Source organism: Opisthocomus hoazin, chromosome 1 (genome assembly GCF_030867145.1).
Source record: "Opisthocomus hoazin isolate bOpiHoa1 chromosome 1, bOpiHoa1.hap1, whole genome shotgun sequence".
Lineage (NCBI taxonomy): Eukaryota > Metazoa > Chordata > Aves > Opisthocomiformes > Opisthocomidae > Opisthocomus > Opisthocomus hoazin.
The window spans coordinates 153,300,481-153,326,007 of record NC_134414.1 but is presented as its reverse complement, the minus strand read 5'-3'; the positions used below and the strand labels follow the sequence as shown (position 1 = coordinate 153,326,007).

At 45.9% G+C, this 25,527-nt stretch overlaps 1 protein-coding gene across 1 annotated transcript in view; it reads right to left on the bottom strand.

Moving 5' to 3' along the window:
* Positions 1-4,386: 4,386 nt before the first annotated feature.
* LOC104335004 (potassium voltage-gated channel subfamily KQT member 1) overlaps positions 4,387-25,527 on the bottom strand; it is a 501,768-nt gene continuing 480,627 nt past the window's right edge. The window contains exon 16 of the mRNA XM_009940687.2: positions 4,387-5,698. Within this exon, the coding sequence (XP_009938989.2) occupies positions 5,543-5,698 (156 nt within the window). The 3' untranslated portion in view covers positions 4,387-5,542. The remainder of the gene's footprint in view (positions 5,699-25,527) is intronic.

The following is a 25,527-nucleotide window of genomic DNA, read 5'->3' as shown; positions in this document are numbered from 1 at the left end:
TAATGACTTCTGAGCATCTTGCATCATCATAGGCAGACAGCAGGCTTCAGGATGCCATGCATTATCAAAAGGAATGTGGAAAATCTTGTTTTGGTTGGTGTCGATGTCTCTAGTAAGGGAGGACACCATGTATCTTCACAGTGAAATTGGATCGGGTAGAAAAGCATGTGATCTTTTTGAAAATAAATTGCTAATCTTTACTTGATCTCCTGTACTCTTGTCTTTTGATGCATTGGTTAACTTCATTCCTGACAGCCACCCCTGCTGATACTGTGGCCTTGAGAGACCTTGGCCGCCTTGCCTATGCCTCAGTTCTGAATGAAAAGACTATGTGGGACCACTGCAGACCTGGCTGCACGGTGCAGATAACCTCAATGAAACCTGTTAATTCATGGTATTATTACTGTTTTACTGATGCGAGAACAGTTTCTGCAGGAATGAGCTTGATGAATGTGTTCTTTGGTCAGCAGCCGGGTGTGTGGTGTGTGTGCTGGACTCCCATCATGGACAAATTAACAGGAAGAACATCAGATCACTGCTGAAGCATTATAGCCTACTCAGTGCACGAATGTTGGTAGAAATGGAGATGAAAACACACAAATCGACTTCCCTAGGAATACTCTCTGTAATTTTGCCTTGTGTTAGAACCACCACTGAGAGCAAACACTTGCTATCTATCACATCTATTTTTAAAAAGGGTAATAAGGAGGACCCTGGAAACTACCGACCAGTCAGCCTCACCTCAGTGCCCGGTAAGAACACGGAACAGATCCTGCTGGAAGTTATGTTGAAGCAGACGGAAGGCAAAGAGGTGATTAAAGACAGCCAACATGACATCAGCAATGGCAAATTGTGCCTGACTAAATCCAGTGGCCTTCTACGTTGGAATGACTGCATCAGTTGGCAAGGGGAAAGCAACTGATGTCATCTACCCGGACTTCTGTAAGGCCTTTGATATGGTCCCCCACAACATTCTTACCTCTAAATTGGAGAGATATGGGTTTGATGGATGGACTATTAGATGGATAAGGAATTGACTGGATGGTTGCATCCAAAGAGTTTCAGTTAACAGCTCAATGTCGAAATGGAAACCAGTGACAAGTGGTGTCCCTCAGGGATCTGTACTGACACCAATATTATTTAACATCTTCATTAATGACATAGACAGTGGGATCGAGTACACCCTCAGCAAGTTTGTGGATGACAGCAAGGTGTGTGGTGCAGTTGATACGCTCGAGGGAAGAGATGCCATCCAGAGCAAGCTTGACAGGCTTGAGGAGTGGGCCCATGTGAACCTCATGAAGTTCAACAAGGCCAAGTGCAAGGTCTGGCACCTGCGTCAGGGATATTCCAAATATCAGTATAGACTGGAGGATGAATGGATTGAGAGCAGCCCCATGGAGAGGGACTTGGGGATACTGGGGGATGAATAATTGTATATGAGCTGGGAATGTATGCTTGTAGCCCAGGAAGCCAATCACATCCTGGGCTGCATCAAAAGAACCGTGGCCAGACGGTCAAGGGACGTGATTCTCCCCCTCTACTCCGCTCTCATGAGACCCCACTTGGAGTCCTGTGTCCAGTTCTGGGGCCCCCAGCACAGGAAAGGCATGGACCTGTTAGAACAATTTGAGGGGAGGGCTGCAAACATTTCCAGAAGCCTGGAACACCTCTCCTGTGAAGAAAGGCTGAGAAAGTTGGGATTGTTCAGCCTGGAGAAGAGAAGGCTCTGCGGAGACCTTGTTGTGGGAGTTTGTAGGACAGGTGGAGACAGATGTTTTGCCAGGGTCTGTAGTGACAGAACAAGGGGCAATGGTTTTAAACTCAAAGATTGTAGATTTACATTGAATATAAGGAAGATATTTTTTTTTTTATGGTGAGGTTGGTGAGACACTGAAGAGGTTGCCCAGAAAAGTTGTGGATCCCCATCCTTGGAAGTGTTCAAAGTCAGGTTGGATGGGAATTTGAGCGACCTGGTTTAGTGAAAGAAGTCCCTGCCCTTGGCAGGGGCTTGGACTAGATGGTCTTCAAAGCTCCCTTCCAACCAAAAACCATTCTGTGATTCTGTGATTTATGATACTCAGAATTTTCAAAAAGATAATGCACAGGCAGAATTCCTCTTGCAAGTCCACCTTTGCTCTCTTCCTTTTAATGAACCTGTAAAGAAGTTAGAGCTTTGGACAAGACCTCTATTAATAATCTTCCAACCAAGATTTCACATAACTACTTAAATAATGGCATATGTAGCAGTTAAACTTTCCTCTGCAGCTATGCTGCATATTTATTCACTGTGGGACTCCCACATATAACAGTAACCTTAGGCAAGTCAGGCAGCTAGATCAAGGCAGTCAACTGTGGGAGCGTATAATCTTCATGAAGAATTTAATTTCTTTCCAATCACATGCAAGACAAATTATGACAAGTTTTCCTTAGAAGGAGCTCTTCTAGAAAAGACACTTTTGGTGGTGTTTCTCCAAGAAATCCATGCTGCAGTTAGCCAGTTAGCAAATCCTGCCATGCTGCACCTGATGGTCTTCTGATACTGTTCCTTGATGGACTAGATCATCTCGTGACTTCATAGAACTTATGATTGCAAGAGGTCTCCTCAAGGTTTTGGAATTTCCTGAAGCTCATCGCTATGCTTCTTCCCTGCTCTTTCCATTTCGTTGTTGCTACATTCACAATGACCTAGATCTGATGCTGTTACTACCTGCTTAGTAGATGGTGAGGCCTGACAAAGTCACACTGAGTAGAAGTCATTTCTTGCCTTGGGAAGTCATAGCTTGCTGCTGAATGTTTTCTGATGGCACGTCTTGGTAGAGGAGCACCTGAAATACTCATGACATGCAAATATATTAATATGCGGTCTGTTCACTGTGCAAAACCATCTGTGTTCGGAATAAGGGTCAGGTAGTACTGCCAGATAGTCACATCAGTGCTGCTCCTGGATACTTTCACCCCTGGGCAATCAGAAAGATTTAGCTAGATGGCAACTCTCATCTTAGCTGTGGGTGTGGAGTTTTGCTTAAGCAAGGTCAAGCTATGTCGCTTTCATTTTTTTGCCGTAGATCTCATCATATGGTGTGAAAATGGGTGTCTCCCACCAACCTTCTTCCTCCCTCACTGTAATGTGTTCAGGCCACACCCTTATCTCTCCATCGTGGCAACAGTGATGGTTGCGGTCACATGCCGGTGGTGCTGTCTGAACAGGTTGTGCCACACCGCGGGCTTTGCAGTGGCCGGCTGGAAAGCGGATGGCTGGCCAGCACGGCTGGATTTTCAAACCTTTGAAGGCTCAGGCTCTGGGGAAACTTTGACTTGTGGTTAAAAAAAAAAGAGACATGTGCACACAGACTCGCACACATACTTTTTTTTCTGAAGGGATCACTGTGGGCCTCTATCCTTTCCTCCCAGCCACTCATCCCTTCTGACACTCTCTGCAGCTGAGACCACTTTTATTTTGTTTAACTGAATCTTTTTAGTGTGTTTTCCAGGCACTCCAGAGTAGTAGGTGTTACTGTAGCTACAGTGCCTTAACACTTACTCACTAGTAAGTAAAACAGTGACCATGCATAACCCTCATACAAATATCTGCAGTGTCCCGGAAAGACATTTCACCTTCTGTTGGCCATAGATGTCTCTGAGCCCTTCTGCTGAAAGCTGCACTGCTCTTTTTCTGAACCTCTGTGGCCAAGAGATCTTCAGGGAGACTTTTTACCCGTGGCTGGTGACACGTTACCTGCCTTTGGTGTCCAGTTGCCTATTTAGCTCTCAGTGACCAGAGTCAGTGAGGTTATATGAAGGACCACTGCAGAAGCTCGTGACCCTGACTGAAAGCCAGGAGCAAATCAACGCTCTGACAACGATTATTTACCATTTTCCCATGTTACATGCTGCATTTGGTCATGTTCAGTAACTCTGTAGTAATCAGACAAGATGGAACGGCGGCTTGTCAGCTGATTTAATTAAAACCACATTGCTTTTTTTTTTATTGCCTCTCACACATCATTAATATTCTGTCTAAGACGCGCCTGCAATCTAAAGATTGGAATCAGTCTCATTGTGCTCTTTCCAAGCTTGAATTCCCAGACACACAAACCTGGGAAAGAGTTTTAAAGGGACAGGTAGTAGTTAGAAGCTAATTTGATTACATTGAAATGGACCAGTCATGGGTCCAAGTAAATGCTTATTAAGGGACCAGTCTTTCAGGTTGCTTTTAAATGCAGTGCAGGCTCTGCTTCCATGGATATGAGTGGGAATAGAATATATTTCGGATTTCTCAGGAATTAGGTCTTTGCTCTGCAGACTTCTGCTCATTCAAATGGTTGGTTATGCAAATATATTAAAAAGACTCAAGTAAATAACACTGCACCCTTTTTAGCTTGGTTTATTATTTAAATTTACATATTTAGCAACAGTTTTTTATCATCCCTTTTCTGGAGTGGGAGGTAAGATCCATTTCACAGTGACAGTATATCAGCCAGATTTGCACTCGGTTTGCAACCAGATTACAAGTAGAAAAACATCTAGCATTTAAAATTATATACAGCAGTTTATTGAAACAGCGATTAACTTTCGTCAACAGTATGTACATTTTTGTTTTCTTTAAGAAACCCTGCCATTCTCAATCGCAGCTGCAGCCCTCCTGCAGCATACTGTTACTCAGTGACTTGAAGCCAGCTTTGCAGATATTTCACAGCCAATTACCATACAGGTTTCTTATGTTAAAATTAAGGCAACTGGAGTCAACAACCACTGTTGAATGAAGGTAAAAGCTTGAGAACATTTTGCATAACAGTCATCAGCGTAGCTGATAGCTATTACAGTGTTCTTGTGCAGTAAGCCTACGCAGATGCTATCTCTCTCTCCTGTCTGTTCCAACATGCATCTCATCTCATTTGCAACCCTTTGCTTTAATTAGCTCAAGTCTTTACTTCAGCCTTTCATATGTCAACCAGCCCGTGTACACTTCCATATTTTTAATCAGTAGCCTGTTGTCTTTACTTTGTCATTCGCACTAGCATATAAATCTGCCCTTCTTATGATCCTCGCTGCTTGGTAGAAGTCAAAACATGCTGTTTAATTTTCCTGTTCACTGATTTCCATTTGTTTCATGTTCAAATGCTGGCTCTCTTTCCCCTTTTGGGCATGCTGTGAGCATTAAACTTAGTGATTAAATGCCAAAAAAAACCAGTTCTCTTCCCCTTCCGCACCCACGAATGGGTCATCCCAGCCCTCGCTCGGGTGCTTACCTCGACGGTGCGCCCTGCGTGTGTGCGGTCAGCCTACCTGGGGCTGGCTGCATGGGACCGCCGTGGGCTGACAGAGGTTAGCTAACGGTGGCCAACAAAACAGGTGCAAAACTTATGTGCTCTCCTAGAGCCGTGACTGGCTCCTTGTTGCTCCTTCTCTTTTTTTCTTTAATCTACTACAGCAGGATATTTAATCTCACCCAGGACACAGCCGAATCCCGAGACACCAAGACTTAAAAATAACTGGACGTAAAAGAATGAGAGGGTGGCATGTGGCTGTCCTCCGGCTTTCAATTTTTCCGGTTGACTGGGGGGGAATCCGAGGTTGCCTGTGGCTGTCTGACAGGTGGGGTGGCTGGCCCCGACATCTGTGCCTGCGGCTGATCCCCAAACTGAGCCTGGAGCGTGTTCAGGATGTCATCTAGCTTCTGGTCCATCTGCGTGACCTGTTAAGGAATCAGAAAGCAGACAAGTTGTCAAATGGTCGCACATGCTTCTGGTGAGAGGCATTCACTGGCCAGAAGCTCTGGGAGGACAAAGCCTGGCAGGGAGCGTTGGCGTCTGAGAACCACCAGCTCCTGTGAGTTTTGTCTGGTCTGTTGCTCTAGAATGGTTGAAGGACGCTACGAAGTGACAGGGAAGGGTGTAAAGCCACGTGAAGTGGCAGCAGAAAGACAGGACATTGGTGGCCCATGGTCTTGACCTCTTCGGTCAGCCATTTTGTCTCTCAGCCTTTTCCCAGGACTGCCAACTTCTCTCGGTGATGATGCATCCTGCAAATATCTGCTTTGAAACTCTCTTTCGCTCTTCGGTATATCGTGAGTGTTTTTTCCCACTACCTCTCCCAGTGCTTCACCACCCTTACTTTTAGGACATCATGCTTTCCATTACTGTCTTGGGAAACAAACCAGCTCCCCTCCCTTCACACTGTAAATAGATGCCTCTGTGATACACGTTACCGTCAGAGATCCTACCAGATACGGTGTTTATTCCCATGCGTTGGTAGGAGGATAGCCTACTAAAAACCACAAAATAATACCAATGACTTCATTAAAAAAGAACAGCCATTCCATAAGAATCTTGACGTGCTAATCCCTCCTCTTATCTCTTGGCTTTCCAGGTGAAATTTCTCATGCATTGTCCTTAGGCAGAGGAGTCTTTCCTAGTTATTACTATTTTTAAGCAGGAAAAGGAAAATCCAGATTTTGAAAGGGACGCTGCTCTCACACTTCCTACCTCTTTTTGAAATCCTGGGCTTTATCCAGGAGCCCCAAGCAGGCATTATCCCACTGTGCTGGTAGGGCTTGCATCCCGCTTGCCTTAGCATCCTCCAGTGGGACAGGCTGGGGACTTGGCTGCTCTAGTTTGCTCTAAAGGCACCACAGTGGCCAGCATCATGTAAGCAACCGGGATAGTTTCTAATGGTGCTGGAATACAGTACAGCTTTGTGTAAGAGATGAGCCCAAGAAAAATGAGCATTTTGAAGAACGTTGGATGGTTCACTTTACAGTTATCTGCTGTGTAACTCTGAGCCTCTGAAAACTGCGATCTGTCCCAGTGGATCTAATAAACTTTGATAGCAAACCTTTTAAAGTGATATCAGATCTAAACTGAGCTTTCATTAAAAAAGGAGACAGAGAGAATGAGAGAGAAAGAGAAGGATTCCAGCCTTTTTCTGTGCAAAGATAACTTTGGAAATAGCCATTGGCAGCATGAACTGAAAGTTTAGCAGGCTGAGATTGCTTTAAAAACCAAGGCAAAGAAAATCACCTTATCCGCCTTCCCCTCCTCTGCCTTTTCTCACTCCAAGCGCCTGCTCCCCTGAGGGCCCCTCAGACCTCAAGGTACCAGGAGCTTATTCTAGTTCTATCATTCTGGCAACCACTATTGTCTCCTATACACAACCTGCTGCGGGAAGAAGGAGTGGAATATCTCTCCTACCTCACGGAGGGAGAGACATTCTTGTCTCTTTTTCATTTCTGCTTCCATGACTACTATCTTCTAGTAGAAAAGCCCCTCTCGCTGTCTGCTGTGGTGTGGGTGCAGGTTATCCAGGGCAGTGTTTTCACGCAGCAAGGAGGGAGTATTTAGGGTAAGGGCATAGCCCTTCACTGTGATTTCTGCCCGAGTGCTTTTGGGTGCTCGGCCAGCACTGCCTGGGCAGTGAGCAAGGCAGCAGGGCAAGGTGTGCGGGTATGGGAAGATGGGGGCTGCTCACAGCAGCACCCCCGGCTGCGGGGCGGTCGGTGCCAAGCCTGGCTTGGGATGAGTCTCGGTCAAACAGCAGCTCTGGTAGATATTGGCAGTCTTTGGTGGAGGGGAAGGGACCCCAGCAGAGGCTGTGTTGGGCAGGGGTGCAGCCACCTCCTGGCCAGCCAGACCCCATGCCGCCAGCAGCATCTCTGCCTTTTCCCGTATTTAACGAGAGCGGACGATGCTGCTGTGGCACGTCTCTCTCCCTCTAGTGCGGTCACCAACAGAAGCACTGACAGTGCTCTCATCTCGGGCACGACAGCTACATAGTCTGCTCAGCATTAACTTGGTTGGAAGTCTGGAAGTCACTAGTGGTTTAAGGGTTAAGCGGCATGGAATTAATTTAAAAACCACAGCCTTTATTTTCTCCTCCATTCTTGAAAAGCCTGTTTGGCTGATGCTGGTAATGACTCAACAGAATCTTTCTTAAGCAGAAAAGTTGCGCAGAGCAGAAACTAAAGCAGAACGAATATATTACAGTAGGGTAAAAAGAGGTGTAGGCAGAGAAACGGGATCAGGCAGATGAAAGATCTTTTGGGGCTTTCTTTTGTGAGGCTTTGTTGATTTTGATCTGCACCCTTGATCTTAGATAAGCTATGCCTGCATATTCCATATCATTTAAACTTGCTGTATTTCTCTGTATTTTGCCAACTCAGTGAAAGAATGTGATGGGGAATAATTTTATGCACTTTCTTTCCAGGAGAGAAGGGTGGAGAATGTAAATAATCATTTGTAGGGAGGGGAAGAAAAGAAATTCATACATAAGGGAGAAGATTACACTACACTTCTGTCACACCTTCCACGCAAGGAACTGCAAATATTTCCTGAACATTAACAAAAGAAGCTGCTCAGTTCTCCTGTGTCAGCGGAATACATGGGAGGGTTTTAATGATAATTTCTGAGATTAGAAGCAGGACCCTGCAAAATTAAACAGCCTGTAAGAAGATGTGGTCAGTGGCAGATCTCTTCTAATCCTTAGCTTTCTATTTTAAACACAGGCTCGAACTACTTCTTTCTGTCTTCAGATGCTATAAAATATGTCTTACTTTGAACATGCAACTAGACCAGTAAAACTTTAGCCAGAAAGACTGAATTAAGAATTTATTTAAATTAAAGATTTTCTTAAGTGTCTTGTTAAATCAGAGCCTATTAAAAAAGAGTCAGATTTGGAGGCTGGTTAACTGTGACTAAGTAGTGACAAAATGAGAGTTGTGGACATTTCAAGGCTTGACTGAAGTCGGCAGGATGGCTTGCAGGGCTAGAAGACTTTTCACACAGATGAAGGTTTTTCACAAGAAAGTCCTGGTTTTAGGTTTCTCTAGAACCACCTAGCAGCTATTACTTTCTTAAAGCCCAAACAGAACGAGTTGCCGGTTTTGAGTAACACAGCCAGGCAAGCGCACGGGCAAAGGGTTAAATTGTGCAACTTGTTTTTCAGCTGAGTAAAGTGAGAAGCCATCCCGGGCTGACGGCAGAGTTTCCAGAGAGATGTGATATGCCCCTCGCAGGCTTGGTGGAGACAGGTGAGCTTGGCAGCTGTCCACGGGCAAATGGCAACAAAACTTCTGTTCTCCCACATCACAAAAGCACTCCGGAGATGACCTATAAAACGGTTAAAATGCTTTTGTATCCTTTCAACTGTCCAGTAGAAAGGAGACTTGCAAAAGTGGTTTAAAACATTGCATTGTTTTTTTGGGGGGCTATGAGGTGAGCTGAAGGAGTTTTGAGATGTACATTCGTTTTAACATCCCCCTGTGAAGAGGGGCTGGGCTCCACGGGGACATGCAGGACTGTTGGACAAAGAAAATATCTTACAACTAGCCCCAGGGAGTCACGGCAAGCCATGAAGAGGAACCAGGTCAGTCAACCTGTGGGACACAGGGTGTCCTTGCCCTTCACTTCGATCACTGGGTTGGCTTTCAACAGCTAGGTTCTGTTTGAGGTTGCTTTTGAGCCGCTGTTCGTGAAAGCTGGTGTCTCAACCCTTTATCTAAACACCTCATTTTACCTCAGTGGGCTCCTGCTGCAGAGATGCCTGGTCGAGAAGAGCACCCCAGGGATGGCAGCAGCATGGAGGAGGAGGGCTGGATCGTGCTGGGGATTTGCCACGTGCTGGGCAGATTCCTAATTCCCCTGAGAGGTTTTTTTCTGACATGTTTTGCACATGCACACGCACACCATCAACAAAACACATGCGTGGAAAACTCAGCTGGAGTAGCCACATAGTCATCCCCAAATCCTCTCACTTCAAGCCAGAAAAATCCCTCCCCCACGTTGCCTCTATCTTTTTAATATGATTTCTGGGGGCTGGGAAAGCCAGTATAAATTGTGTGCCCAACACACTGACTTGAACTATTTCCAGAGGAGTAGCAGAAGGGGAAGATGGTCTGCTGGAGCGCTGAAGTAAATCTGTAAACCCACAAACACGCTCATATGTTGCTGAGTAGGTGGAGCTTTGTATCAAAAGCTAAACCCCATAAATCAAATAAAGTTGCTGTCACCTCCTTAAGGCTCTGCTCTCTCCCTGCCTGTAGCAGCCCTGTACGAACTGATGGAAGTGGTTGAGCTGCACGGCCCTCGTGCAGTTGTCTGCAACGTGTCCGATCTGCTGGTACGGGGCACGCAGCACAAAACAGGGGAGGGAGAGAAGACAGCCCAATTTGAGTTACCAATCAAAATGTCATGGAGCAACACTAAGTTCTGCTTTTGGTTAAGCTGGATTGACTTTGGCTTCCTGTTTGCCTCACTCAAGCGGGGAAAACCGTGAAGCTGTGCCCACAGGACAGCCCAAGGTTGCGTTGTCGAGCCCCATCCCCTGCTATCGGAGCCGCTGTACGATGGATGCTTTGGTTCTGGAAGCCCCACAGGACATCCAGGCTTCCTCTCCCTTGTGTGCAGTCCTCATCCCACAACAAACTGCAAACCTAAGCACGGATGACCAAGAGCCACCAAAGCACAGTGGCAAGCAAGGGCATTTCCAGAGTGTCTGCACGGTGTTATGTGACATTTTCCAGCTGCTGCTGCAAAGTCAACCGCATCTGGGGCCAGAGCTGCCACGGCCAGCTGCTACAGCGCATGCAAACAAAACATCCCAGCCCAGGGCTTCCAAACCACTGGGGTCCTCAGCTCAGCCCACTGAACACCCCTTCCCTAGCAGTGGCCCAGGTCTGGGCTCACAGGCTGACCACCACCGAGACATGCCCCAGCAAGACCCTACCAGTTCCTCTGTTTCCAGCCTTTGCTGCAGCTCCTGGCTCCCAAGGTAGCCAAAATGCAGCTGGATCCGCTCGCTGCGGCTCTGACTCACAAACACTTGACTAAAGGGCTCTGACACCAACTGCTTGGAAAAGAGTCGTCCGATGGGTAGGATTTATTTTGCATGGAGAGAAAAGTGAACGTGAATCTTTGTCTGCCATGAGCTATTCTACCTGTATGTACTTATTTCTGACTATTCCCAGCTTGTTATCTGTGAGAGGTCACCTAAGGTCTAGTTCATAGGAGAAAATGGTATTAATTTTGTAAAATCAGATGTGATTTAGTTGAACCGGTGCAATCCATTTTGTGGATGATTCCATTTCTGACCTGTGTAACAGGCTGATTTAGCTTAAGCTCGTTATCTAGAAATTCGTGCCATTTTCTCATGTTGACCAGGTCTGTCACACGATTTTTCTTCTCATGCCAGATGGTGGACTGATTTGATTAGATCCTGCAAAGCCTATGTTTAGCTTTATATGCACATCTGGTCTTGTAGCTTCTCTCTGCCTACAGTTACACCCAATTATTCAAACATAGTAATTGCCTATCATACAGTTTGAAGTCTGAATTATTTATTTTAGGAATCGCTTTATTTTTTAGCATGTCCCTGAGTGGATTTATTGCTGTTCAGAGAGTGCTGATTCTGGGAAGGGAAGTCTGATCTCTACAGCACTGCGTGCAAAACTGTCTCCCTCTCACCTTGCCTGTCTGGTTAGAGAAAGACCGCTGAGATGAAATGCTGAAGCCACTGAAGCTTTTTTTTCTTCTTTTTAGCCTGGCCAGGCAATGTGAATGTTGATGTAGCCTCTTGGCAACTGTCTGTGAGGAGGCAAATGGACATGCCAGACAGAGCCCACGACTAGCTCAGGGAGATTTCTCTCGTGCAAGGTGTGGCTGTAGTGCAGCCTCTGTGAGCCCGGTCCAACCAAGTGCATATGGATGTGTTAGCTTCAAGCATGCGAAAAGTCGTGCTGAGTTCACCAAATATTTAAGTGCTTTGCTGGACTGGAGCCAGAATGGTCAACGGTTTGCAAGACTATACCTTTAGGATAAGCTTTTGGAATCTCCTAAAGTACTTCTACACACATATGCACAGAAATATATCTACACCACCCTTTTATAAGTCTCTGAGGAATGATAACTGGCATCTACCATGGCATCCTTCATGAAATTACTTTGGCATTAATATTAGCAGAGAACTGGCAGCTTGTCACTCCTCTTAAAACAACAACAACAACAACAACAGGAGGGCCGTGATGAACAGGCTGCCGTTAACCGACTGGTTTTGGGATGAGTTGTAACAGATTTGGAACTGGCCTGATTCCTAAACCCATGCTGTATCCCAAAGCAACGCTGCCAGGTGGCACGTATGCAGGGAAACATCTCACTGTGGTATGTCAGTGTCTCGTAGCCAACTGCCAGTGCTCCCTGCCCCAACACTGAGCCATGCAGCTCCTTGCTTCGTTCTGCTGAGGGTGCAAACAGCGCAGAAAGACCAGCTTCAGTCAATGGGAGCTTTTGCCACCAACCTCAGAGGTCAGGTCAACAGGTACATGAGTAGAAGCCACACAAAGCGCACTGCCGTGACAGCCAGTTGCTCTGGCAGACCTGATTCTCCATGAACACCAGAAAATATATAAACCACCAGACTGTCTTGTTTGACTTCTTCTGTGTACCCCTTAGCAGATATCGGTTGTTTATTTTCATTCCATGAAACTTATCTACAGAAGTCCACTATTTTCCAGGCCTCCCTTCCTTTATTCCAAACATCCCCACCCATTCTTAGGTCAGGTGTTATAACCTTTGGCGGCCTAGAATATAGTAATCTTTATTTTAAGTATAACTTGGTTTGTTTTGGTTTCCATCTACCTTTCCTGTTTAAATGAAAACACAAAGGTCTATCCCTCTTCACTTTGTTCCTGGGGTATTTCCTGTCAGTACCCTTTTGGTGAGTATTATATTTTTATATTTCCTACGCCACAGTTGCACTGATGGAGTAAGACCTGTGTTTGTGGTTGCTGCTTCTGGTGTAAGATGGCATTTGCTTAATCGCTAAGCAACTCTCAAGAGTTCAGCACTGGGTTTCTAAAGCAGGTCTGGTCAGCAAGCACATTATGTTAACACTGTTACTGCTTCGGGGAAGGTGTGATTTTTTTTTTTAAATGAATCCTGGCTTCCTAAGTAAATGAGGTTTAGCTGATGATGTATCTGTGTATATGTTGCTACAGCAGCTTTGGAGTAGGCTGGCCAGCCTCAGACATGTCTGCCAGAGACAGAGTCCTTACAGATAAAAAGTTTGGACAGATTTCTGAAAGTCTGGCACTTGTGCAGAGGACAGACATCCAAATTAGTGCCTCATTGAAGGAAGGGCAGAAGAGGAAGGTGAACTGTATTATTAGACCCCAGAGAATCCACACAGGATGCCCTGACCACAGGAAAAGCTTTATTCAGCTCTTGCCCCTTATTAGCCTCGGATAATCAACCACAAAATACAGACCCACAGGAAACCAGGCAGCATAATTTCTACTGCTCCCAGAAGTACTTGTTTCTAGCTGAAGAAATTCAAGTGGTGCCACTCTTTGAGTGGACACAGCCCTAACTTTCCGCAGCCGCCATCGTGCAGCAGCACTTGGGTGCTGGGTGTGCTGTAACTACTGAGGGAGCTTGCCTCATGTCAGCCTTATGCACCAGGTGCCTGCAGCCAGGGCTTTGAAATGTTCGGGTTTTTTCCCCTGATTTTCCCCTGGTAGGTAAATCAGACTTTGCAGAACTCTCTTTCTCTTGATTTACATACGTAAATGGTTATTTTTGTTTTCTGCAGGGTGTTTCGCTCTTTACCCTCCTCCAGATCCCGCTCAGATCCTCCCTGCAATCTCGCCATCTCCCTTTGCGACATCGCTCTTCGGCCACACCCTGGATGACGCACTGCCATTTCTCAGCTCATTACATTGTGTGGCTACGAGTCCTGCTGCAAACCCAGCGTGGAAAGAAACAACACACAAAAATAACAAGGCTAGTCCAGCCTCCAAGGTGGATATGCAGCTACTGTGAGTCACACCTTAATTTCACAATAAAGCAACCTTGGAACTTCTGCTCCAAGATGCTGATTAATTTAGTTTTTAAATCTCTAAATAATACTGGACAGAGTGAAACAAGAAAAAGAAAATGCAGCACTGAGTATTTAAATGGTGCCAAAGCAGCACTGAATAAGAAGTGACCTTAGCCTTTCACTAGATGGATGTGATAACCTCAGCATTTTAGATGGGTGTGATGAACTCGGTATTTGTGCCTCACCTAAACCTTTGAAGAGATGGTATCAAGTCTTCCTTGCTCTGATTGTTTTGCCTTTACTTTTTCTTTTTTGAGCTCTATTAAATCTCCTTCACGAGAACAAAATCTAACCCCACCAGGCTCATGGCTAGATAGGCTCGACTGGTTTCTGTGATGAGGAGGACACTCTGGGCTGTGCTGCAGCTGGTTTGTTCCTTTCAGCTTAGTTGCAAGGCTTACTTACTGACACTGAAACTGGGGGACAAACTCAATACACATCTATTGACCTGACATCTAGCTAAGCTAGTATCTAGTCAGCACAGCTAATGGACTGTGTATGACCTTTATATGGCTTATCAGGAGTATTGATACACAACTGCCCTCCATCAATACTCACACACATAAAAAGCTTTATTTCAAACTATCTGTCCATCTTATAGGTTGGCGAGAAAGGCAAAGAGAGAGAGAGTGAGGGAGTATTATTACTGGGAGGAGCACAGGCATTATGGTGATGGCGATCTAGATAGTAAGACATGTAGGTACTAGAAAAGTTCCAGGCAGTTCTCGTAGGACTAGACCAGGACTTCACAAACATAAGCTCCAGTCTACTCCCCAGCACAGCCTTCTTGCATTGAGGACAAGTAATTTTCTGGATGAGCCTCATCAATATTTTTTAACCACATGAATCGAACAATCTTCCGTTTCTTATCTTTCTGACATGAAATTGGGTGGGTTCGAGTCTTGGTACAAAACAGAAGACACAGACCTAATAAAGATAAGAATAATCTAAAATGTTGGCTGAAATGTTGGCTGTAGGAAGGAAGTTGCAATGGAAAAAAGAAGTCCCTGTTGAAAGAGGACAAGAGGAGAGAAGATGGTGGTGGGCCTTTGCCTTTCCTACTGTTGGCTCTGTGAAGATTGATATGGACACAGCAGAGCAAGGCTGGAAGTGTGGCATGGTGGTCACGCCAGGAAAAAAAAATTAATCGGGAAGCAAAAGGATGATTGTCTAGGGATCAGAGAGCATCACTGGGAGGCCACTGCCAGGGCTTCTATTTACAGCTCTGTAAAAAAATCGTCATACCATTTTAACCAAACCCTGTAGCAAAGCCAAGGGCTGGTCTGTGCACAGATTTGTGCTGAAGTCAGGAAATCAAGCCCACAACACGCCTTTTGTTGTTCCAGGGGAACCTGTGCCTGGACTCTCATTTTGATGTGCCCTATTTCAGTGAAAGCGATGAAGTAAGCTTGATAGGAGCTAACTCATAAGGATCCTGGAAAGTGAAAACTGTATCTTTGTACTCTGTGCTGTAGAAAAGGGCGAAAGAAGACTTCTGCCCTTATTTCTTCTCTACTCTGCGCGGAACAAGTCTCTAGGGTTACCTTTGTGTAACGAGTTCACTGAAACTCTCACACCCTTTGAAGGATGCCGCAAGCCTTGCTTAATGCACGCAACGCAATCTGAGGAAGAAGCTACAGAAGCGCAACGTGGCGTTATGTATTTAAATCACGAGGGTTACAAAACCCCAGTGTTTGCTCATTAAAAGCACAGAAACCCAAAGCAAGTAAAATATTATCAGGCAGTGCTGACTGAGGGTGTAGCAGTTCTTGATTCTTACTGATTCAAACATGCTTTGCTGAAGACTTTGGTTTTAGCCTGTCTGGCTTATCTGCCATTTGATGGATTTTACTAGCTTGCCTGTGTATACCAGGCCTGATTAACAGCACTGCCATACACACATTTTTAACGAATTCTTGAAAAAAGTCATGGCGAGTGGGTGGACTCAGGAGTGTCTGGTCTGGTTTTGCAGCCGCAGTGACCTGACGCCGAGGGTGTCTGTCTGTCTGTTCAGTCGTACCAAGACACAGCGTTGGGTCCTGGATCAGCAAAAGCCACAGGCACAAACTGTGCAGGAAAAGCAACTACGCAGCAAGAAACGGTTCGTGACTTGAGCTGAGATTGCTCAGCACCTGGAAGGGTCTGAGCAACGCGTGGGGTGTGACAGCGTAAATCAGTGCCTAAACTATAGCTGTAGCTACAGTAACTGTGGATGCAGAACATCAGAAGAGAGTGCAGGGAGAATGAATTTGACAGGATATGTCTTTTTTTTCTCCTGCTCCAGCTAGAGAATTAATTGCATAGTAAGTTCTGCAGCTAAAGAGATATCCTTGGGCATTTAAAACATTAACTGGGAATAGGAGACTGCGTAAAGCAGATTTTCCAAATCCAGAATCTCAATGGTGGACATTTTCCATTTCTTTTGTGCTTGAAAGCTAACAGAGAAATTTGAAAAATCAGCATGACTACATCCCCAGGGGAGACTCAAACAAAGCATTAATTAAAGTAAAGAAAGGGAGGTGTCTTATTTGAACTCTGCTGAGCTAGATGGATTACCTATGAAAGCTGGCATTGATGGGACAGCTGTATGAAGAAGCCTGTGGCAGAAGTACCCGTGTCTTACACAAACAACAGGAGACAGGGCAGGAGACGCAAAGCCATAATTGCTAGATAGATTTCTTCCTCATGAGGCATATGCTAAGTCAGCAAAAACCTGTTTCAGTTTTCTGTTGCAAGGCACTGCACTGCTAATTAAGGAAAAAAAAAAAAGTTGGTTATACCTACTATTGCTCTTACAGCTCTTTAGGCTTATACTGCAGGGAATACTGCTGGGGAGAAGGATATTATAGATCTTGCTTGGAGAAACAATCATTTTTCTCTTGCATGTCTCTTCTTTTTAATGTATCATTGCAGAGAAAAAGCACAGCAAAAAAAAAGGGACATGTATTAACATGAACATTGAGGTGTAGGAATATGAGAATGGCCTGGTGAGATTTCACTGTCCCAGCATTTAGTAAAATAATTTAATCTCGTGCTGCAGTTTAATTAGGATTTTGAGTTACTCGCTTTTTTGAGGTTCTGGGGGTAGAACAGAGAAGCCATGGACTTCTTTACACAACCTTCTGCCATGGGGGAAAACAGAATTTTTCAGGTCAATAAGCTAAAATTCATTAATAAAATAGGTACTTGTTGGGACTACCAAGAACATCACAGATTTATTGCTTAGCTTCACAGCTATTTGCTCTTATATTACTTTTACTCATCATGAACTGTGACTTTGATCTACTAACTCAATATATTCCATAAGTTTAAGTCATATTTAAAAATGCCCACCTTATTGTTGTTCTGCAGTGTTTCTCATCTCCTGAGAGCAAGTTTATTTAACTCCATACGGAACTAGTTATTACTGAGAAGAAAAATAAGATACCTACCTTATCGCTAACTAATACTTCAGAAAGCTTTCACTTTCATGTTTTAATGCATATTAAAAATGCCAGCTGTGACTGGGTGCTTGTCTTTCTGCACCAATGTAGTCTAAACCGAAAATGACCATCACTGTGAATCCCCGACACTGAGGCTCTGATTTTGGCTGCCTGACCACTGTGCTTGGCTTCCTTCGCTGCACGCCCAGCCCTGAAACCAGGACGAAGGAGCGTGCTAAGCTCTGCTGCTGCTGAAATCCACGGCCCTGCCCGCCCCAGCTGCACCCTCCAGCCCTCCCTGTGCTACACAGGTCCACGGTCCAGCCTTGGCTGGATGCAGGAGCAAGCCCAGGAGAGCTGTGCTGCACAGCAAAGACTACCCATGTACCAGAGCTGCCTCCAGCCTGGATGCCAGGGCCATGGATGCCTCCTCCTCCGTGCTTAAATGACTCTCTTGCTGGTTGCAGGTTACACAAGAACACAGGGAAAAGGAAAACCCAAAGTGAACGGGGGTCATATGCTGTGATTCAGCTGAGGCACTCTGCACCCCACCAAAAAAGCTGGGGTTCTTTGCCCTGCTTTCCCTTACCTTTGGTAGAGTCAGCTGAGATGTCCATGGTAAGGCACAAAACTCCCTTTTTTCTAGGAACTAGAGCTAAGATTTTAATTGTTGTTAACAAGGAAGTGGATTTGCTATCCTGTAAAAGGATTCAAAATAAAAAAAACCCCAACGTCCAGACCATGCCAAACCTAGGTAAAAGCAGATGATTTCTTTGCCATGAAATCTCAGTTTTCCCCTTCATTATTTACTAATAATTTGCAGAAGACAAAATCACTGTGAAATACATACCCCCATAATTTTTCATTTTTAAAAACCTTGAAATACCTCCATTCAAATCTTCACTGGTTTTTACTTATTGTTCCTAAAAAGTTCATCAAAATCAGTGACTTTCTGTAATACAGCAGATCTTACAAATTTTGCCAGGAAAGAAGAGTTTCGATGTGAGATCTGCCAGCTCTAGTTCAAACACTTGCGACTTAGCATAGGCTCAAAGCGCACACGGTCTTGAACAGCGGGACAGCGCTGGAGCCCCACTGACACAGCTTAGGGAGAAGTCTGGGAGACTTGCAAGCCAGGAGCAGGGAGGTCTGTCCTCCTCTGAAATGTCTGGACCTGCTGGAGAGCAGCTCTGCGGAGAGGGACATGGGTGTGCTGGTGGATGACGTGTTAACCATGAGCCAGCAGTGTGCCCTGGCTGCCAAGAAGGCCAATGGGATCCTGGGGTACATTAGGAGGAGTGTGGCCAGCAGGTCGAGGGAGGTTCTCCTGCCCCTCTACACTGCCCTAGTGAGGCCTCATCTGGAGCACTGTGTCCAGTTCTGGGCTTCCCAGTTCAAGAAAGATGAGGAGCTACTGGAGGGAGTCCAGCAGAGGGCTACGAGGATGGTGAGGGGACTGGAGCATCTCTCCTACGAGGAGAGGCTGAGGGAGCTGGGCTTGTTCAGCCTGGAGAAGGCTGAGAGGGGACCTAATATATGCTTACAAATATCTGAAGGGTGGGTGTCAGGAGGATGGGGCCGGGCTTTTTTCAGTAGTGCCCAGCGACAGGACAAGGGGCAACGGGCACAAACTGAAGCAGAGGAAGTTCCATCTGAACATGAGGAAGAACTTCTTCCGTCTGAGGGTGACGGAGCCCTGGAACAGGCTGCCCAGGGAGGCTGTGGAGTCTCCTTCTATGGAGATATTCAAGACCTGCCTGGACAAGGTCCTGTGCAGCCTGCTCTGGGTGACCCTGCTTGGGCAGGGGGTTGGACTAGATGACCCACAGAGGTCCCTTCCAACCCCTACCATTCTGTGATTCTGTGTGATTCTGTTGGATGCTCTGGCAGGGGCAGCAGGCCATAGTGGGCACTGTGCCGAGCCCTGTAACGGGCAGGGTCACTTTGGTACTGCCCTCCTCTCCTGGTAACGGGGGGAGATGACCGTACCTCCGCTCTCCCGACCGCAGCAGCTGACGTGTGTTGCATTACCTGCCTGCTGCTCCTTATCACGGGCAGGGAGTGGAATTGGCTTGGTTCAGAATAATTTTGTATGATACACTTATTGGCAGCCAGCTATTTAAAAAGCTCTCCTATACACTGCTAGCCCCAGGAGGAGCCCCGTACACCTCCATCCCCCCCGTTGCAGTCCTTCCCCCAGTCTGGGGAGGCTGCTACTCTCCCTGCCTCCCTAATTTTGGCCCTGGTTGTGGGTGGTGTTGCCCCACCTACCACCCTTGGGCTGTTTGGCCTCATAAACATCATTGCTGCTGTGGGGCTGGTGCCCTTCACCTCTATCCCTGTTCCTCCCAAGAGAGGTGGAGGGGAGCAGGAACCACGCATGCAAGGGGGTATTTGTGAAGCCTTGCACGTCCCTGCTGCCAGCCAAAATGCCATGCCTGCCCCCAGCCCCCTGCTCATCTGTTCCCTCCCGATGGCATCCGGGGACTCGGGCAAGCAAGGCAAGGGATGATGCACCCAAAGGTGGCCGTGGTGCTGTATCTCGGGGCAAAGCAAACTCCTCAGGACAGGATTTCGGACGCGGTTCTGTTTGCTGGCAGCTGTTGGGCACCGACGACGAACGCGGCAATCCAAAATATGAATTCAGAGCCAGCCACAGTGCTCATAAGTGGATCTGCATGGGCAGCCAGGAAAGATTAAATCCTCTTGTTAGCCACAGGGCATCGTGGTGTGGCAATTAGTATGTTAAGCAGAGCTGAGAGAGACTTTTGTAATGAAACCGAAAACTTGGCTGGCCCCCAAAATCTGCAAAGGTTCAAGAACCTTTCAGTAAACCTGGATTGAGCCTTGGCAGATTTATAATTTCAAGGAGGAACCGTTAAAAACACCCTGGTTTGTGCAGGATTTTGAGCCCAGACCCGGCCACACTTGGCACTTTGGGAGTTTTGCTTTGGGTTTTTTTGCATACAAATCCAAAACACAATGTAGACTCAGCAGGGAGGAACCAATGCAAACCAAAACTGCTGAGTTTTGCACAGCTCTAATTATAATCTCTTCGCAGTCCTGGTTTTATTTATTATTGTTTGTACTGTGGTAGCGGCGCAGGGCTCCAACCAGCTTTGGGGCCGCGCTGTGGTAGGTGTTGTAAAGGCAGAAGAAGGAGGCAGAATCCCCGGCCTGAAAAGTTTATAATTTAAACAAACGAAATAGATAAAGAATGAGGGAAAGACATAAAACACGTAAGCAAAATGTTTAGGGGGTGTTGCGAGACAATCACTTTTCTTAGCATCTCTCTCACCCACACAGAAAATTGTGCCTGTTTATACTGCAAACTCTTCGGGGTCAGGACTGCATCTTCCATAATGCGGAGCAAGATGGGATGCAAGAAATGAGTGGAGAAACGGAGGTGCTGGGCCCGGTGGATTTCGGCAGCGAGGGCGGGAGTGGGAGGCAAGCGATGGGGAGGCCAGCGAGGGGGGATGGAGGAGGGCAAAGCAAGCTGCGGGTAAAATCCAGACCTCAGCCCAAACCTCCACATGCTCTTCCTCTGCCCACAAAGTCCAAGTCCTCATTTTGCAAGAAAACCCCTTCTTACGAGACAGACGGCACTTCCCAGTTCGGGCCAGGTCAGAAAACCCATCGCGTGCACCACGATGACCTGGGACAAGTCACCAGACTGCTCCGTGCTGCAGTTTCCTCTAGGGTTGAGCAGGGCTAAAAATATTTCCCTATATGACATCATTCTTCCTCGATGTAAACTGCTTTGGAATATGCAGGTAAAAGGTGCAAGAGGAATGCAAAAAAATTTTTTTCGTAGAACTCCTCACATATTCTTTTCACTGCCAAGTTAAGGACTGAAGCCAGGAATTTGAGAGATGCATACATCTCTTTGACTATATATACGTATATACAAAAATAGATTTATGAAAGAGGCCAAGGTAAACTTTTTAGAAATGAAGCCTGAAGTTAGATTTCCTAAATCTGTATATAGGAACTTACATGTAGGAATGGCCAGATTTCAAATCAGGACACTTATTTCTTTAAAGCTGGGTTTGGGAGTCTAGCTGTAAGCTCTTACTTGAAAATGTTTAGCCACAAGCCAGGTGGAAAATTCATATCTTAAAAGAAGTTTATAACGTCTGTTTTTCTTTTTTTCTTCTAAGATTTAGGTGAAGGTTTGGGCCAGTTATTTTATCCCAATTATTCACCATTCTGCAACTATTAATTAAAACAAACAGCTCTCTGAAGCTGCTTCTCACAACAGGGAAGATTTATATCTTGAAACTGAAGCCTGTTTTCTCACTGTGTCTATTTTCTACACTGCGTAAACATCCAAGTTTGTTATTGCAGCAATCACCAGCGCGAGCTCTCAGAGCTCCTTGCCAGGCGTGTGATATTTATTGTTCGTTAAGTCCCAGCTCCCGGAGTGAAGTGATTAGATGAGAACCTCGGCTTGCAGTTAAAAAATGATGTAACTTTGCGCTGGACCACAGGGCTGCTGAGAGAAACGGGAAAACACGAGCAGAACGTGTAGCCAAGGGTCCAAACATCAGAAAGGAGGGCAAAAAAGGAAAACCCACATGTATTATTATTTTTCAAGCCTAAGAACTCTTAAGCTAACGTGCCCCTTATAATTTGGAAGTGGGGGGGGGCTGACTCATGGCTTCTGACTGCCAAAGCATGGCCACGGAGGGGGTTACTCATCGCCTTGTAGCCGCCCGGGGGTTTCTCACCGAGGGGCTGCTCACCCCTCTGCTGAGCTGCATGTGTTTCTTATCGCTGGGTTTTGGGCTCCTGCCACTTTTTCCTTTTAAAACAACCTTACAGAGGCATTCGTTTGTGAAAATCTCCTGCGCAAGGCGTTGCGTGGACTCAGCAAATAGAGACAATAGGTCGATTTCTGGTCCTCCCAAATCTGACAGGATCACTTTAGCTTTCAAAAAAAGAAGAAAAACAGAACTATTAAAAAGTCTCAGCTGCCAAATAGTCAGTAAGTCTATAACAAGGTAAAGCAAATGTAAACATTCTATGATGAAATGCATTTTTTTTTAAAAAAAGTCCTCCTTTCTCAGCACTTAGCTGGACTTTATATACAATGGGAAGGTTCATTCTTCAAGGTAGCTCCAGCATATGAAATAAACCCCTACTTATCACAGTCTAAAATATCTGTTTTGCGTGAAACAGCAACTGAGGCATCCCCTTCACCTTGGGAAAAGCTCATTCAGGCTCCTGATTTATGAAGGCTGTACTTCTCACCGCTCTGCTCTCTGCCTCACAGGGCCCACAGACCCTCTGGGGAGAGGAGAAAAATATGTCTGCAGTGAAGGAACCCAGCTATTACCAGTGCAACTAAAGCACATCAATAACGGAAAACCAATGTGAAGAGCACAGCAAAAACACAAGCAGGAGAAAAATGAGAATGTCTGTGTGTGGAAAAATAGCTATACAAGGTCGAGGTCTAAGATGCGTGAAGGTCTGGCGTGCATGGTTCACCAAGCTATGGATTGGAGCTGGGATTGCAAGTGGGAGTCTGTAGCCAACTCATGGGAGTGAGCACGGAGAGCAACCCCCCTCTGCTTTCTCACCATTACAGCCCTGAGAAAAGTTCCTGTTGACACCCAGGGTAATGCCATGGGTGTTTTCTACCCTGTTTCTTCTCCACACGGTGGGACCTGGGCTGGACATACTGGTAGTGGTTCTGAATGAAGTGCCTGTCTACTGGGGGCTGAGTGTTTGGGAGGAGGGAAAGGATGGGAAGATGATACCCAAGCTTTACACATGTAGTCAGAGGTGAATTCCACTGCTCAAACAAAGTAGAGGAAAGAATAAATCACCCTTGAATTCCCCTCTCCCCTTGAATGGGTCCCTGCTGCAGACAGTGCACTTGCCAGATGCCTGCGATAGGCCTGCAAACCAGTAAAATATTCAGCTCATTGCTGCTGGAAGTTCTCCCTCGCTCGCCACCATGGATGTTAGCTGTAGCACATGGCAATAACCTCTGTACACCAAAGGCAGGGTGGATCCCAGAAGAGGTAGCGGGAAGGAATATGGTCGTTTCAGCTGGCTGAATGTGTGGTGTACAGCTGTGTTGCCATTTATGTGGTCTTCACATACTCATGTACATGGGTACAATTCACACCTGTCTTTAGGGTGCAGCTAAACCTGAGTTCTAGTTCAAGGTGTGGCTTCAGCAGTCGGGACAGTTATAGACCAACAAGAGATGCAGACTGTTACAGCTTAGAGGAGAGAGAAATCTCCTCTTGTGTGAGTGAATAAGTGCCAGAATACCCTGAAATCCCGCTATTTACCAGAGAACCTGGCGTTATGAATATCTGTGGATCCCTACTGCGGTGACGGTTAGGCATGCAGTAATGATCCGGTGTTGTCCTTTCTGTTTCTCACATACTTTGTGACCTGGTGGAAGACAAATGTTGGATATACTAGTGCCGCCAGCTGCTCCAGAACACTTCAGGAACGTCATTCTTTCTGTGCCTGCAACACACCCTGCCAAGAAACCATAGCGATAGCTGCCTCACAGGTCATCAGGACTACAGAGGAGCAGGCTGCTTGCCAACACCAGACAACTTAGCCACCAAGCATGGATGCTCTGAGATAGCCAGATTCTCATGGGCAATGGCAGTCCCTCATGAACCAGTGTCTTCTCCCACTGGGGTGTCTTGGGGCTGAAGGTTTAAGGCATGCTTCCCACACTTCTGGAGCCACAGCTGATCAACCCAAGGGTGCAGGCTGATACAGCCCTACAGTTTTGTGCGTGATTTTGTGGTCCAGGACAAGTCAGCACTGTGGTGTCCACCGCTGGCAAAACCCATGTCAAGTGTCTTTGCTCTGCCATGTCTCAGCCTGCACGAGCTGCTAGGAAAGGCCCACCATTGTCTTCTTAAGGTGACAAGGTGGGTCTGAAGTAGCCTCCAGCCAAATCATCACATAGCCAGTGCTTGTGTCCAGAGAGACGTATGAAGGTAAAAGGCTTGAACAACTGGGTACCAGCTAGAAGGAAGGACATGACAAACCAGAGCTTTCTGGTTTATTGCTCTTCTGCAGACAGACCAAGCGAAAAAGGCAAGTATCCCACAATAACTTGGAAAATACCTCAGTACAATGCTCAGGTCTGTGAGATGTGCCCTCACAGAAAAACCCGTCACCTAATGTGGCCCTGCTGTTGGCACAACCGTGCAATTAAACTTAAGCACCACTTAAGACACTGGAGGCTTAAATTCAAGAATGCCATGCCCAGACAAATTCTGCTGTAAAGACAAAGTGACTTAGGCAGATTTGTAGATTAAAATGGAAATGCCCTCACTGTACTGATTGCTTATGCCATTTTATATTGTCCTTTGCTTTTGAAGAGCACCGTTGTGTGAGCAAACAGAGCCTCAGTTTTCTTGCCGAAACTCCTGACGCCAGTGATTCTCCACTTCCATGCAGAGCAAAGCTATGTGTAAGTCATAGGGTCAATTTGTTTACCTTGCCTATGGCAAGAGCTGGGTTCATCAGGTTAATTTCGGTAGCTGCTAAAAGGTCTTGAAATTTTTTCTGGTGTCATATGGCTTCTGCCTTTTTTTCAAAGCAGGGGGTAACCATGGACTGTTCAAAACATAATGAAGTAAACAACATTTTTCTGCATCAAGCTCATCCTGCAAATTAATTCATTTGCATTTCTAGCCCTTTCAAGTGAAGGGAAGTCATACAGATGTGAGCAGTCTTTTAAGGATTTTAAGGGTTATGGTTCACATCATCCAAAATTGATTCCAGGACTACTCATTCACAGAAAAGGGAAAAATGAAGGTGGACATGCTGCTGTGTTGGGAAAATTGGGAGCTTTTTAATTAAAAAAATGATTTCACAGCTGCTGTTATTTATTTAAGTTCAAAGCCTCTGGGCACATCCACAGTCTCACATTGATCTGTTGTGAATTCCTTCTTTGTTGCTGGTTCTAGCAAAGTTGATTTCATATTGCTGATTCATCTAATGGGTTTGGACTACTCTTGTTATCCTCTCAGCTAACGGACCATTGAGCCTGCAAAAAAGTTTGCTGTCTGCTACCATCAGCTGATTTACTCCAGATTTCTAAAACTGAGTAGCTCGAGTTTTTGGGGTTTGTGCATATAGGAATAGCTAGAAAATCAGAGCAGCAAAATACTCTTTTGGTCAACAACCAGTGGGTCTTAAATGTTGCTAATGAGAACCAATCCTCTATACAGGAACGAGTTAATCC